A 16367-nucleotide genomic window follows, 5' to 3' on the forward strand; every position below is an offset into this window, starting at 1 on the left:
TGGGTAGAAGAAGCATCGACTAGAGGGATCACCAAGGTGCCTTTTAGCCTTGAGTTTGTTTCTTTTATAAGGGATGTTTTGAAAGGTATCTTTGCACCCTTTCCTCAGTTACAGAGAACTTCTTTCCCTGGGTGCCTTTTGAACTTATGTGTGCTTATTAATTAGTAGCATCAAGATGCTTTGGTTTTTTCATCTGAGCACTTACCCAGTAGGTATAATTAACTTCATTTTATAGGCGGAGAAATGGAGACAGGGGACCGTCTGGGACAGATGTCGCAGTCACCCTTAGAGTCTAGACCATCCAGTGACAGGGTGACTGGCAGCTTTCAGAAACAAATGTTATATTGCAGCTGTCCATCAGTTATTTAAAATTAGCAAAGAACGTAGACTCTCCTTACTTTCTACAACAGACTAGTCTCTTATTTGCACTGTTTACTGCAAAGCAAAGACTTCCTCTAAGTCAATGTGGGCTTGGGATGTCCTGTGTTGTGTTGCCACCCGCTTTCAGATAATGCTGGAGGGACTCCCTTCCCTTCACGTATTCATTTGAAACCCATGAGTTGCGGTGCACACTGGCCTCTCCTGCAGGAGTGCACACCGCAGGGGGACCCAGATGTATCAGCACGTTATTCCAGTCCAGGAATGGGGCACCAAGCGAAGGTTTGGATGAGGTGCTGTGAACTCTGAGAGCCCTGGGCATTGCAGCAGAGGCGAGCGTGTCAGAGGCTGCTTCCCGTGGAGGTGGCATCTGGAGAGAGCTAGAACTCCCCAGCGAACAGGGACAGGAAAGGAATTTGAGCAGAAAGAAAAACACATGCCAGACGCATGAGCCATGGAGGAACAGGGCTGGTGCACTTGCAGCAGGGACAAAGGCAGGGTGGCATGTGGGTCAGAGATGACTGAGGCCCCACACTGCCAGGGGATGCCTCAGATCCCGCTTACCAATCTGTCAGATGTTACCTAACTTTGGATTGAATTATTCTAGGAGTTTTCAGAAAGTTGCCATAGTAAAGTGCAGTTATCATTTGACTGATTTGGACTCTCTCACAGGCATTTTTATGCTTTGAGCTGTTACCATTGTTTAGTTTTGTGATTTTTTTTTTTTTTTTTTTTTTGGACAGGCCACAATTGCTGGTTTGGAAGGATCCGGTGATATTGTGTCTGTTTCATGCACAGAAAATGAAATATTTTTCTTGAAAGGAGATAGGAATATTATAAGAATTTCAAGCAGGCCTGAAGGACTAACATCAATAGGTTTGTATTTATTATGAAATGTGCCATGTGTATGATGGGAAGTACTATACTTTGTTGTTTGTAATTGTGGTTAATAACTAATCAAACTTACTATTGGGCCAGGCACAGTGGCTCACTCCTGTAATCCCAGCACTTTCAGAGGCTGAGGTGGGTGGATCACTTAACCTCAGGAGTTCAAGACCAGCCTGGGCAACATGGTGAAACCCTGTCTCTACCAAAAATACAAAAAGTTAGCTGGGCCTGGGAGCGTGTGTCTATGGTCCCAGCTACTCAGGAGGCTGAGGTGGTGGATTGCTTGAGCCTGGAGGCAGAGGTTACCGTGAGCCAAGATCGCACCACTGCGCTCCAACCTGGGTGACAGAGTGAGACCCCATCTCCAAAACAAAACCAAAAACTTACTATTATTTTGCTAAACTGTTGCAACTTTATTTAAACATGGAGGATTTGGAGGGTTTTCACTGATTCTTAAAATAATGTTTACAGTACATTTCTTGAAAGTTACCTACTTTAAGGCTTACATCAGATAGTCTCACATTTGATGGAGTTGCTTTCGTGGTTGTGGAAGATGGGGAGATTGAGAAAGGAGGAAGGAAAATTCAGAAACCACTTTACGGATCCCTGATCTCCGTCTGCGACAGTATGTGGGATTAATGCTCCAAAAGACATAGATTTGCATAAGATTTTAGAAGATTTAAATCTGGCATCTGGGACATGCCGTTTACCCTGAGCTCAGTTCTTCCTGGTAGCATGATTTTTCTCTGTGCTTTTGACATTTTTTGGTAATTCATAAAAGCCCAAATTTTAATGAGCAAAGAATCCTAGTATGTGTCCTTGTGCAGACATCCACATGCTTTATATATTTGGGTTCCTTGGGGAACTTGTTCCTAATGCTGGCAGCAGCAGCCATGTAGACCCATCACCCTCCTCCTCACTGCCATTGCCTCTGAAGTCAGAGAGGGCAAGCTGGGGTGAATATCCAAAACATAATTTGTATAAGAAGTAAATGAGCTCTGACTCTTGAGTTTATGAGCTGGGGGCCCCTCAGACAGTATAATCAAAGGGGCAGCATGGCTTTCAGGAAGCGTGGTGACTTGGAGCCACTAAGCTCTAGGCCTTTGCTGCCCACAGAGCTTTCTGCAGTGATGAAATGCTCTCATCTGCCCTGTCTGGTAGGCAGGCACTATCCATGTGTGGCTGCTGAGTACTTCCAGTATGACAAGTACAGCTGAGGGATGCATTTTAAATTTTGTTTAATTTTTTTTTTTTTTTTTTTTTTTGAGATGAAGTCTTGCTCTGTATCCCAGGCTGGAGTGCAGTGGAGCAGTCTCTGCTCACTGCAGCCTCCACCCTCAAGGTTCAAGTGATTTTCCTGCCTTAGCCTCCTGAGTAGCTGGAATTACAGGTGTGCATCACCACGCCCAGCTAATTTTGTGTGTTGTAGTAGAGATGGGGTTTTACCATGTTGACCAGGCTGGATTCAAACTCCTGAGCTCAGACAATCCGCCCACCTCAGCCTCCCAAAGTACTGGGATTACAGACATAAGCCACTGCGCCCGGCCTAAATTTTGTTTAATTTTGATCAATTTGAATTTAAATAGTTACAAGTGGCTGGTGGCTGCCTGTTGGACTGGGCAGCTCTAGGCAAGATCCACCTTTAACTTGTGTAATCGTCAACAAGTTGCTTCAGAGCAGAGTCTGCCCCTCCAGTTTCCAGTGCGCACTCCATAGGCTACAGTCTGCCCCTAACACATGCCCTCAGTAGAATGGGGGTGCTTCAAGGGCAGGAATTCCTGTGTCTCATGGACTGCCGTATCCCAGCAGCCAGCCCTGTGTCTGGCTCTCAGAGGATCCCTGATAATGAGAGGTTGGCGAATGGATCAAAGTGCGCTGCAGTCTTGTGTTGAGGGTGCTGCAGCTGGGACTGCTCTGGTCTTGTGCCCTGTGGTGTCATGTTGCAGGAAGGATGACTCCACTGCAGTGGGAAGCTCACTGGCCCTTTGTGTCAGGACAGGGGACAGGGACTCATGCCTCCTCCTCACTTTGCTGTCTACTTGCCTTGATGCTGACTGTGTAGTAATGGACTTCTCTGTCTTGAGTTTGTTCTGATGGAAAATTACCTTTCCCTCTTTCCATTTCAAGAAATGTAATTATAGGTACACATATATTTTTCAAATGCTCGTTGAATAATATTAAAGTATATTCAAGGCATAGTCTTAAGTATGAAGCATAATTAAGCTGTTTTGTTATACACAAGCATCTCTCATTTATAAAGAATTTGTAAATCTAAGTGAGAAATGCTGTATTCTTAGTGGTATTTTTCTACTTTTTTTTTTTTTTTTTTTTTTTTTTTTGAGACAGGTCTCACTCTGTCTCACAGGCTGGAGTGCAGTGGCATCATCTCAGCTCCCTGCAACCTCCACCTCCCAAGCTCAAATGATTCTCAGCCTCCTGAGTAGCTGGGACTACAGGCATGCATCACAACACCCTGCTAATTTTTTGTGTTTTGCTAGAGACAGGTTTTCGCCATGTTGCCTAGGCTGGTCTTGAACTCCTGAGCTCAAGTGATCTCGCCACCTCGGCTTCCCAAAGTGTTGAGATTATAGGTGTGAGCCACCATACCCAACCTGTCCTTACTATTGAGTTGCTTTAAAAATGCAACTATGGCAAATTATTTTACTGATTTTAATATATGAGCTTCTTGGAGAACAAAAACTATTTCTTAGACTCCTTTGTGTGATTCTTTCAGTTTTGCTGGTTTCTGTGAATTTAGAATCGTTCAGTTCTTTAGCCAGCTGGCGGCTCTGTGACAACCGATATTTAGGGTGCCCCGACCTGGTTAAGTGCACATCAGCTCTCTCAGATAATCAGTGGTAAAACCAGACTCTTCTTTCTCAGCGAGAGATGGTTTGGAGGTGTCCGGATGCTCAGAGCAAGTCCACGTGCAGCAAGCAGAGAAGCTGCCAGGGACCACCATTTCTGAGACGAGGCTCAGAGGCTCTTCCGTGGCCAGCTCCGTGGCCAGTGAGCCAAGGAGCAGGAGCAGCTCACTCAACTCTACCGACAGTGGCTCTGGGCTCCTGCCCCCTGGGCTCCAGGCCGCCCCTGAGCTGGGCAAGAGCAGCCAGCCTCCCTCGCAGAGATTCAACACCATCAGCTCAGAGGACTTTGACCAGGAGCTTGTCGTGAAGCCTATCAAAGTGAAAAGGAAGAAGAAGAAGAAGAAGACAGGTACCCTCTGTAGCTGGCAGATACCCACCTGGGGGCAGTCTTTCCAGATTCTCTGAGAATGCCACTGCTCACTGAGTGAGCACTGGCCCATTCATCCAAAAGCAAAGAACACACACATTTCTTCCCCAAAGGAGCTTTACTGCAAAATACTTCACACATTAACAGAAAATACACACACACACTGTGAGGTCTAAATGATGAAGGACAGATGCCTGTGTACTCGCCACCCTGTTTAAAGGATCTTGGTATTGTGCTTTTCAATATTTAACTTAAAATGTTGGCTTGTCCATGTATACCATTGATTAAACCAGAGATTCTGTGAGCCTGGGTGGAAAGTCATGGAAACAGGAAGATCTGTGCTGGTAAATAGTTGGGACATTTTATATTTAGTGTTGGATATGGTGCCAAATACGAGATTTAACATGGAATATTTTTCTTTCTTTTTTTCAACATTTATTTTAAATACAGGGGCTTCATGCACAGGTTTGTTACATGGGTACACAGCACCCAGCGAGCACAGTATACCCAGTAGCTGGTGGTTTGGCCATGCCTCCTCCTCCTCTCCTGCTCTGGTAGTTCACATTGTCTGCTGTTCCCATGTTTATGTCCATGTGTCCTCAGTGTTTGGCTCCCACTTCTAAGTCAGAACATGCAGTATTTGATTTTCTGTTTCTGCATTAATTGTTTAGGATTATGGCCTGTGGTTCCATCCATGTTGCTATAAAGGACAGGATTTTATTCTTTATTTTTATTAATTTATTTATTTTTTGAGACAGAGTTTCACTGTTGTTGCCCAGGCTGGAGTGCAGTGGCATGATCTCAGCTCACTGCAACCTCCACCTCCCAGGTTCAAGCGATTCTCCTGCCTCAGCTTCTTGAGTAGCTGGGATTACAGGTGCCCGCCACCATGCCCAGCTAATTTTTTGTATTTTTAGTGGAAATGGGGTTTCACCATATTGGCCAGGCTGGTCTTGAACTCCTGACCTCAGGTGATCCACCCACCTTGGCCTCCCAGAGTGCTGGGATTACAGGCGTAAGCCACCGTGCTTGGCCTGGATTTCATTCTTTGTTATGGCTATGTAACGCTGAATTTTTCAAAACCTCTTACTCCTTGGTGCCTGTTGATCCTCTTTAGGTAAAGATGACTACAGGCCGGGCGCAGTGGCTTACCTCTATAATCCCAGCACTTTGGGAGGCTGAGGTGGGTGGATCACGAGGTCAGGAGATCAAGACCATCCTGGCCAACATGATGAAACCCCAATTCTACTAAAATACAAAAAAACTAGCTGGGTGTGGTGGTGCACGCCTGTAGTCCCAGCTACTCGGGAGGCTGAGGCAGGAGAATCACTTGAACCTGGGAGGTGGAGGTTGCAGTGAGCTGAGATCACACCACGGCACTCCAGCCTGGGTGACAGAGCAAGACTCCATTTCAAAAAAAAGATGACTGCAATATTGAAGGAAATGTTGTTAGATATTTAAACATTTTAATAGTTATAAGGAATTGCCTTGTGACCCAGGCGAACATCTCAGTTTGTCCCCTGGTTTTTCTTAGCTGGTATTTCTTGAATGAGGCCTCAAACCCATGGGTGTGTACAGTACTTGCATGCATAGAAAGCATCTCGTTGTTGGGATTATTTGTACTTAAGAGGTTTTTTCTTCATTCACTAAATATCCTTTATTTAAAATATTTTTTTCTTGAGCCAAAAATAGGTTTGCGAAGTAGTCTCTTACTCTTCATGTAGAACTGTGCCTTATTTTGAATGTTCTTATTCTGAATTAGAAGGTGGAAGCAGGAGCACCTGTCACAGCTCCCTGGAATCGACGCCCTGCTCCGAGTTTCCTGGGGACAGTCCCCAGTCCTTGTTGTCCATGACCTCAAGTGTCCTGGGCAGTAGCGTGGATCAGTTAAGTGCAGAGTCTCCGGACCAGGAAATCGGCTTCAGTGGTGAGGTGAACGGTGTCCTGCGGGAAAATACTGACTCCAAAACGTTTAATATCCTGGAGGTGTCAGAATCTGTGCCTGATTCACTGGCTGAGGAAGATGCCATTAGAATGGAAATGCCACACTGTCACCACACACATGGGCGGGAGCTGCTCAATGGAGTGTCAAATTCACCCTTGCTCCCGGGAGATGTGGGAGGCAACGATGTCACAGGACTTGAAGATGAGCCTTGTCTTGCAGGCGATGAACAAAATAGCACACAGTTCCCCTTCCAAGAACTGGACAGCTCTCCTGGGGCACATGATGGGGAAGACATCCAACCTTTCGGCTCCCAAAGCACTTTTTGTGAAGCTCCCCTCCTGAACTCACTCATGGTGCCTTCCAGCCTCAGCTGGGCCCCAAGTACTGAGCAGTGGCTGCCTGGGACCGGAGCTGATGAAGGCAGTCCTGTGGAGTCCAGCCAAGAACAGGATGTCCTATCCAGCGTGGGGGCCTCTGGCCACCTCAGCGCAAATCTCTGGCATGCTGTCACTGATGATGACACAGATCAGAAAGAAACACCTGTTTCTGAACGTGACTTGGTGAGTGTGGGAGGACAGTTGACTCCAGTCTCTGCCTTGGCGGCCAGCACTCACAAGCCTTGGCTTGAGCAGCTTCCACGGGATCAGGTATTGACATCCAGTGATGAGGAGGACATCTATGCCCATGGGCTTCCTTCTTCATCCTCAGAGACGAGTGTGACAGAGCTTGGACCTAGTCGCTCCCAGCAGGACCTGAGCCGGCCAGGTGCAGATGATGCTGGGCTGCTCAAGTCAGATCAGGTATGTGGGCTCAGATGGCGGGAAATGTATAATAAAGCCTCTATCTGGCCGGGCGCGGTGGCTCAAGCCTGTAATCCCAGCACTTTGGGAGGCCGAGGTGGGTGGATCACGAGGCCAAGAGATTGAGACCATCCTGGTCAACATGGTGAAACCCCGTCTCTACTAAAAATACAAAAAATTGGCCGGGCGCAGTGGCTCACGCCTGTAATCCCAGCACTTTGGGAGGCCGAGGCAGGTGGATCACGAGGTCAAGAGATCGAGACCATCCTGGTCAACATGGTGAAACCCTGTCTCTACTAAAAATACAAAAAATTAGCTGGGCATGGTGACGCATGCCTGTAATCCCAGCTACTCAGGAGGCTGAGGCAGGAGAATTGCCTGAACCCAGGAGGTGGAGGTTGCGGTGAGCCGAGATCGCGCCATTGCACTCCAGCCTGGGTAACGAGCGAAACTCCGTCTCAAAAATAAAAATAAAAATAAAAAAATAAAGCCTCTTTCTTAAGGGTAGTAATTTGCAAGACTGATTGTTTTCCTTATGGAAAGAAATCCTATTCCTACATAGGCCATGTTCAAGTCTGGGTTTCAAGGGATTTCCAGCACAGGGACTGTGAGTGGCTTGAGCTACTTCTGACCTATTGTACCCTGCTCGGTCACCTGCCTCCCGACCAAGGTGGCATCTTGCTGTTTCCTCTTACCCCACAAGCGCAGGCTGGAGTAAGCACTTACTGTTAGCCATCGTAGAGTAGAGAAAGCTCTGAGCAGTTTGGAGGCAGGGACTCTTCCATCCTCCTCCTCAGACCTCTTCAAGGAACCACCTGCAGGAACACGGCCATTTCCAGAACTTCTGTCTCCTTAGCCTCCAGACAATGACCCCAGGGCTCCCCTGCAAGCTGCGGGAAGCGGTTTGGAGTAACCAGTCTTTGTAGGTCCACCCAGTGCACGTAATTAGATGATTTTTAATTGTCCTTGAGCATTTTATACTAAAAGTGATTTTTTTAAAAGTACCTACTTTCCTTAGCAAGTAATTATTATTAGATGTATTTGGTTTCAGAACTAACTGTATTGTCACGTCTCCTGCTGACTGTAGATGTGAGGTATGAATTATGGCTGTGCATTTACAGCTGCGTGCGTTCCCCACCATGTACACTGAATTCTCTCAGTGCTACAGTGTGACCCTTGGTCAGTGCTTACCATGTGCAGGCATCCTGTGAAGCACTTTACAGGTTCAACTCATTTACTTCTTTAAACACGAACTATGCAATAGGCACTCTCGTTGTCCCCATTTGACAGAGGAGGAAATTGAAGCACAGAATAGCTGGACAGCTTGCACAAGGTCATATAGCAGGTGAAGGGCGGGCTGCAGGACCCCTCACTCATCCTCTGTGCTGTCATGCCTCAGAAGTGAAATGTGCTGCTTATTTGCTTTGAGACAGAATGCCAAAAGGCTTTTTTTTTTGAAACAGGGTCTCACTCTGTCACCCAGGATGGAGCGCAGTGGCACAGTCACGGCTCATTGTAGTCTCAACCTCCCTAGGCCGAAGGGATTCTCCTATCCCAGCTTCCTGAGTCACTGGGGTACAGGCATGTGCCACCATGCCCAGCTAATCTTTGTATTTTTTTTCCTGAGACCAAGTCTCACTCTGTCACCCAGGCTGGTAATTTTTGTGTTTTTTAAAGAGAAGGGGTTTTGCCATATTGGCCAGACTTGTTGTGAACTCCGGAGCTCAAGCATTCTGCCCGCCTCAGCCTCCCAAAGTGCTGGGATTACAGGTGTGAGCTGCTGTGCCCGGCCAAGGGTGGCCTTTTATTCAGTCATCTGCCATTTATGTTTTCAACCTGGTGGTTCCTGAGGGGCCTTGACTGTCAGTCTCTTTGTTTGTGCTGGGGACCACAGTGCAAATGGCAGCTAGTTGTGGATTCCATCTTCCTGAGCCTCAGAGTCTTGAGGGGGAGCCAGATGCATGTTCACATCCTCACAGTTAAGTGGGATTCAGGTGAAGGTGCTGAGCCAAGTGCAGGGCTGTGGGAAGCCCCAGCAGCGTGGCCCCCTAATGACTGGGTGTTCGCCAGGCAGACTACCTGTGTGTGGGGGGGGGTGGGGGCGGGTATTGGAATTCTAGGCCAGAAATTCGGGAAAGCCCTTACTTAGATGACAGGGACCCTGGCCCTTTGAGCCCCCAACCCTCTAACTTCCTCCCTTTCTCATCCCACTCCAGGTAGCTGGAAAGCCAAGAAATTTTATGGTGTATTTTTGGGGGGTGGAGGGGTGGAGGTAAGGCTTGCCATGGTAAGCAGGGCTAGATTGAGAAGAATTGGGCCCCATTCTCTTTGAAGTACTTAACTTCTATGTGGGTATCTGTACAAATACATTTATTTCCTTTGCAGTTATTGAAAACTTTTTTAAAGACTTTATTTAGTTTTGATTTTTAAAAGAACCCTGGCAAGGCTGGGCGCAATGGCTCATGCCTATAATGCCAGCACTTTGGGAGGCAGAGGTGGACGAATCACCTCAGGTCAGTAGTTCGAGACCAGCCTGGACAACATGGCAAAACCCCATTGCTACTAAAACGACAAAACAAAAATTAGCTGGGCATGGTGGTGGACACCTATAATCCCAACTACTTGGGAGGTTGAAGCGGGAGAATTGCAGTCAGCCAAGATTGCGCCACTGTACTCCATCCAGCCTGGGTGACAGAGTAGGACTCCATCTCAAAAAGAAAAAAAAAAAAAAAAAAAGAGAGGCGGGGCACATCAGCTCACGCCTGTAATCCCAGCACTTTGGTAGGCCAAGGCCCGGTGGATCACCTGAGGTCGGGAGTTCAAGACCAGCCTAACCAACATAGAGAAACCCTGTTTCTACTAAAAATACAAAAATTAGCTGGGTGTGGTGGTGCATGCTGGTAATCCCAGCTACTCGGGAGGCTGAGGCAGGAGAATCACTCAAACCCAGGAGGCAGAGGTTGCAGTGAGCTGAGATCATGCCGTTGCATTCCAACCCGGACAACAAGAGTGAAACTCTATCTCAAAAAAAAAAAAAAAAGAAAAGAAAGAAAAAACAAGCCGGGCGCGGTGGCTCAAGCCTGTAATCCCAGCACTTTGGGAGGCTGAGGCGGGTAGATCATGAGGTCGAGAGATCGAGACCATCCTGGTCAACATGGTGAAACCCCGTCTCTACTAAAAATACAAAAAATTAGCTGGGCATGGTGGCTCGTGCCTGTAATCCCAGCTACTCAGGAGGCTGAGGCTGGAGAATTGCCTGAACCCAGGAGGCGGAGGTTGCGGTGAGCCAAGATCGCGCCATTGCACTCCAGCCTGGGTAACAAGAGCGAAACTCTGCCTGAAAAAAAAAAAAAAAAAAGAAAAAAAAAAAGAAAGAAAGAAAGAAAAAACATACAGTGGTAGTGCCACATCTTCAATGCATCTGTAATGATTAGACCATAGAACATGGACTTGCATGCAGATATTGAAGAACCTGGCTCTTTGCGTATGGTGAGGTGTGCCTGCAGAATAAAAGCAGCTCCTTTGTAACGTGATATGATGCTCTGAGTGTTACAGAGGTGTTAGAACAGGAGAAAGGGTCTTCCAGGGACGCCAGGGAGTCTCTGTAGGGAGACAGCAGCCCACGTCTCAGAACGTTTGTGGTAGAGGGGTGTCCAAAGGTAGCGGGGGTTGAGGGGAGGGTTGGCTTGGCTTCTTGCTGCCCCTTTTACTGTCTCATGTTAATGATACCCACTCACCTTTCTTACTGACAACAGTAAGCCAAGGGTGGCTGTGTCCTCTGCCATAGACTTCACTGGCTCTGCCCTTGTTAGTTTGCAGAAAGCTGGATGGGCTACTCGGGTCCTGGCTATGGCATCCTCAGCTTGGTGGTCTCCGAGAAGTATATCTGGTGCCTGGACTACAAAGGCGGCCTGTTCTGCAGTGCCTTGCCGGGCGCTGGGCTGCGCTGGCAGAAGTTCGAAGATGCTGTCCAGCAGGTGGCAGTCTCGCCCTCAGGTTTGCCCCCGCGCTCCCTGTTCTCGCTCCCCATTCCTGGGTGCAGACATCTTAGCACAGGGCTCCCCTGAGCATTCACCAAGTTTGCTTCTTCCAAAGGGTTTGGCGGGCTTTCCTCCAAAGAACGTGAATTGCTTCATTGGATGTCAATTCACAGTGTAAATGGGTGTTCAGTTTGAGTTTTTGTTTTATTAATTGCAATGGTAACATCTGATGATATTTTTGTAAGCTAGTAAGCTAGACAGAAAGTTTGAAATTTGAGGGATTTTTTTAGGGATATTAACATACTATTTATAAAAATAATATGTTTCTCTTTGTCAGTGTTGCTTTAAAGCAACCGAACCACGAAGGCGGGCCTGTGGATATGCTGGATATATTCCAATTATTTGGCTTCCTCTTTAGAAATTCTGTTTTAATGAGCTCTCTGCTCTGGGTAAACAGTCTACTCCCTGACTCTAAAAGGAAAGTCCATTCATTCTTTCATGCTGCCGTTAGGTCACTGCTGGTGAGTGGGAGCCAGTGTTTCCCTGAACGAGAATCTCCTGGGCTGGAAGACCTCCCTTAGCTGCGTGGAATCATTTGCTTGTTTTTCTTAAGGTTGTGTTGGCCACATCAGCACCTCCGCCAGGGAGGTGCTTTTGCCTTGAACCAGCCCGGTTTATTGTCAGGATGTTGGAATAGAAGTCAGACGAAGCCAAAGTTGAGTCTGTGACTTGGGACCTGTGTGTCCTCTGTAACTTCACTGTGTTTCGACATGAATTTCCCTTAAATCTCCCTGGTCTTTGTCACTGTTTAAAATATTAGTTTGTTCCACGTTGTTTTGCTTGCTTGCTTTCACTGCTTGTTTAAAAATATGTTTCTTTAGAGACTGGCTAACAACCCACTCCACAAGCTGGCATTACACAGTTGTGCATTTTAACTCATTTCTTGTTGCTGTCATTTACTGTCAGATTTGTCTCCTTAGCTTTTAGGATGTGGGTTCTACTCCTGATTACATTACTTGTATTCCCAGGCCCCGTGGTCCCTCACTGTGCTAGTGGAAACTCTCCGTCTCCACGAGGTTCACGTGTTCAGCTGAGGTGTCCTTCAGGGCTCAGGCCCATGTCCTTGGTGGGTGGCAGAGCCCTTGTGCCAGGGGTACCACAGGCAAAGATGCCCAACAGGCCCTCTGGTCCAGCCCAGGTGACGCTCGGTGGTTGCCAGCAGCCCCTCACCTTGCCTGTGTCGGCCTGCACCAGGCCTCCACCTGCAGGGCTGTCCTGCCTTCCCTTTCCTCTCTCCTCCTTCGTCTCTTCGTCAGAGTCCCCTTCGCAGTGAAAACAGGCTGACTCAGCACAAGCATGTTCTTTCTGTGAATCCTTTCCATTCGGCTTGTCCAGAACTGACCCTCCCTTCGCATCCCTAAAGGACTTGCTCAGCCTCTCCTAGAGCACTGGTTGTGTCTCAGGACGTTTATTTGGGGACTTATCAAACCTAATAATGTCATCAGTGTTTCTCCCCCGTGTGAGGAGCACGTGCCATGTGCCCAGCTCTGTGGCCATGCGGTCGGTCTGCTCCTACTGCCAGTCTGTAGCACAGCCCTGTTGGGGGAGATGATCCCGCTTGCCCAGGAGGAAAGTGGAGCTAGGAGGTGGGCAGAGACTTGGAGCCTGAGTGGTGGCCAAGGGCCCAAACCTGGGTCTAATGGCCTCTTTCCCCACTTGGGGGGACAGGACAGGATGCGTTTTAGAAACCTTTCTCCCCTCAATGCCCAGCATGAAGCCTTTTGTGTAGGAATATATTCTAGTATTAATTGGACAGTGAATAGAATTTTTATTTCCATAGGAACCCTGCTCTGGAAGATTGAACAGAAATCTAACCGGGCTTTTGCTTGTGGGAAAGTCACCATCAAGGGGAAGCGGCACTGGTATGAAGCCCTGCCTCAGGCAGTGTTTGTGGCCCTGAGCGATGACACAGCCTGGATCATCAGGACGAGCGGGGACCTGTACTTGCAGACAGGTAACTGTGGGCTGCGCTCAGGGGCCTGCTGGCTCTGCCGTCACTTACTCTACTGCACCGTGCTTTGCCAGTAACATGCTTATAACAATCACTGTGATTAAGAGCCTAAAAATCCATTCGCATTAAGACACTTCTGGAAAGAGAGTATTCGCCACATGGTATGGATTAGCAGTTTCCTGCTTTGACACAAACTCAACCTGGGACAAATTTAGGGCAAGAATGAATAGGATTATTTGGTGAGATACAGAAACCACCGCATATCGTGTATCCTGCAATGTCAGATCTTAAGAGGAAAGAATACAGAGGAAGGACGTAAAATTCATTTCCCCCTTTAGGCTAAAGCTTAAGTGGCTGCATTTTTTTTTTCAGCCATATCAAAGCCCAGCCTACACTTATTTACCTGTGGTTCAGGAAAAAGAAAAGAAGAAATAATTTGCTCTTCGTTAGAGATGGAGTGTCTCTCTCTCTTGCCCAGAGTGGAATGCAGTGGTGCCATCTTGGCTCACTGCAACCTCTGCCTCCCAGGTTCAAGCAATCCTCCTGCCTCAGCCTCTTGATTCCAGGCTGGGATTACAGGTGTCCACTGCCACACCCAGCTAATTTTTTTGTATTTTTAGTAGAGATGAAGTTTCACCATGTTGGTTAGGCTGGTCTTGAACTTCTGACCTCAAGTGATCTGCCTGCCTCAGCCTCCCAAAGTGCTGGGATTACAGGTGTGAGCCACCACACCAGGCCATAATTTGCTTTAAAAAGCAGTTTAGGTCAGGTGTGGTGGCTCATGCTTGTAATCCCAACGCTATGGGAGGCCGAGGCAAGCGGCTCACCTGAGGTCAGGAGTTCAAGACCTGCCTCACCAACATGATGAAACCCCATCTCTACTAAAAAAAGAAAAAAGAAAAAAGAAAAATTAGCTGGGCATGGCAGTGCCTGCCCATAGTCCCAGTTACTTGGGAGGCTGAGGCACGAGAATCATTTGAACCCGGAGGCAGAGCTTGCAGTGAACTGAGATGGTGCCACTGCACTCCAGTCTAGAAGACAGAGTGAGACTCCATCTCAAAACAAAAATAGCAGTTCAGCAAGTCACAGGAAGCTGCCTTCAGGGAAGCCTTTAGCTGCTGGAAGAGGAACCGTGGGACTTGCTTATTAAAAATCAGCTGTAAGGATGGTCAGTGTTTACTGTCAGCAGAATGCAGAAGGATCTTCTACAAGCGATATGATTATCAGTATCTGGGAAGGACTATGGGGCAGGAGATACTTTCGGTTATCAAGAAACCATTGTCAGATTTATGTAAAGATCAATCTTCCAGATGTTTAACATTGCTGATTCCAGGAGAATATTGTTTTTATTTTTATTTTTTAGGGGGGAGAGAGTCTTGCTCTGTCACCCAGACTAGAGTGCAGTTCTGTTTTCTAGGCTCACCCCAACCTCTGCCTCCTGGTTCAGGTGATTCTCCTGCTTCAGCCTCCCAAGTAGCTGGGACTATAGGCATGTGCCACTGTGTCCTGCTAATTTTGATATTTTTAGTAGAAATGGGGTTTCACCATGTTGGCCAGGCTGGTCTCAAAACTCCTGACCTCATGATCTGCCCACCTCAGCCTCCCAAAGCACTGGGATTACCGGTGTGAGCCACCATGCTTGGCCTCAGGAAAAAAAATTTTTTTTTTTTTTAAGACAGAGTCTCACTCTGTTGTCCAGGCTGGAGTGCAGTGGCGTGATCTTGGCTCACTGCCACCTGCGCCTCCCGGGTTCAAGCGATTCTCAGGCCTCAGCGTCCCAAGTAACTGGGACTATAAACACCCACCACCACACCCGGCTAATTTTTTGCATTTTTAGTAGAGATGGGGTTTCACCATGTTAGCCAGGATGGTCTTGATCTCCTAACCTTGTGATCTGCCTGCCTCGGCCTCCCAAAATGCTGGGATTACAGGTATGAGCCACTGCGCCGGCCTCAGGAAAATGTTTTAATCTCTGCCATGAGCCGTCAGCTGGGGATGAGTCTTCAGGTCAAAGCCCTTGCGCAGCTGGCTTACTCCAGGGTGCTTAAGAACCTCCAGCCCAGGTGCACAGCCATACTGGCTTCACAGGCCATGATCTGGCCCAGGTTTCTCCAGCCTAGTTCCTGTGTCTTCCTTTAAATGAAAGTAGCTCTGGCAAGGCACATGCACATCCAAGCTGCCAGGACATTTGAACTTTGATCATGGGGGAGATAGGAGGTACGTCTGGCCTTGGAGTGAGAAGCGAGTGACCTCTTAACCAGTAGCACCAGAGGAATCACCAGGACAGTCAGTAGCTTCACATGAGCCGACCCCACCCAGACCTGTTGGATTAGGTCCAGTCCTTCTGGGGATTGCTCAGGAATGTGTCATGTAACAAGTCCTGCAGGTGATTCCCACCTAGTTTCGTGCAAGGAAGTATAACCCAAGGACTGCAATACCATAGGTGCGTTTGTGATTAGTCACGGGGCACATTTGAGTACTGAGACCTAATTGCAGGCCTCAGGCCGTGGAATACAGGGTTTTAGGCGACAGTTGGTCTGTCTACTCCCCTGTGAATAGCCTTTGAGCTCATTTAGACATACTTTATGGACAAGCCACAGGAGGCAAGGGAAAGAGCCCTGGACAGGGAGTCAGGGACACTGAGCTTTGGCCCGACACTGCCTTGCAGTTTGACAGACCTCAGATTTCATCTGGGAGATTTGGGGTTTTCGTTTTATTAGTGGAGCCCTGCACCCAGTCAGAGCAGAGGGGAGCCACCGTGGTGGAGCTCCCTGCAGGGATGGCCGCAGGCCTCAGGTCCCTGCTGACTCCAGCCATGCCGCAGCCTCTGCCTGGAAGATCTGCTCTGCCCTGTGGCCTCTGGCCTCCATCTGGCCGCTCTCCTGATCTTAGCTTTTGTGTTCTTCTCTCACAACTTCTTGTGCTACATTGGGACACCACAGAATTCTGAACTGTTCAGTTTTCAAAGAGGGTCTAAAACTGCTTGCAGATAGATAATACATTTAGGCAGAATTTAACCACTTTATGTTGACGGAACTTGACAATGAAAAAGTGGCTGAACAGGGCAGCTCCCGCCTGTAATCCCAGCACTTTGGGAGGCTGAGGCTGTAGGATTTCTTGAGCCCAGGAGT

The 16367-nt window shown here is 47.9% G+C and overlaps 1 protein-coding gene across 3 annotated transcripts in view; it reads left to right on the forward strand.

Annotated features, from left to right (window-relative positions):
- TECPR2 (tectonin beta-propeller repeat containing 2) overlaps positions 1–16367 on the forward strand; it is a 133887-nt gene that overhangs the window by 64154 nt on the left and 53366 nt on the right. For all 3 annotated transcript variants that reach the window (XM_003933371.4, XM_010343958.3, XM_074394327.1), the window contains 5 exons: positions 1122–1254; positions 4150–4482; positions 6263–7245; positions 11058–11241; positions 13066–13239. In XM_003933371.4, the coding sequence (XP_003933420.3) occupies positions 1122–1254; positions 4150–4482; positions 6263–7245; positions 11058–11241; positions 13066–13239 (1807 nt within the window). The remainder of the gene's footprint in view (positions 1–1121; positions 1255–4149; positions 4483–6262; positions 7246–11057; positions 11242–13065; positions 13240–16367) is intronic.

The sequence above is a fragment of the Saimiri boliviensis genome, chromosome 2, assembly GCF_048565385.1.
Source record: "Saimiri boliviensis isolate mSaiBol1 chromosome 2, mSaiBol1.pri, whole genome shotgun sequence".
NCBI classification, from domain to species: Eukaryota; Metazoa; Chordata; class Mammalia; order Primates; family Cebidae; genus Saimiri; species Saimiri boliviensis.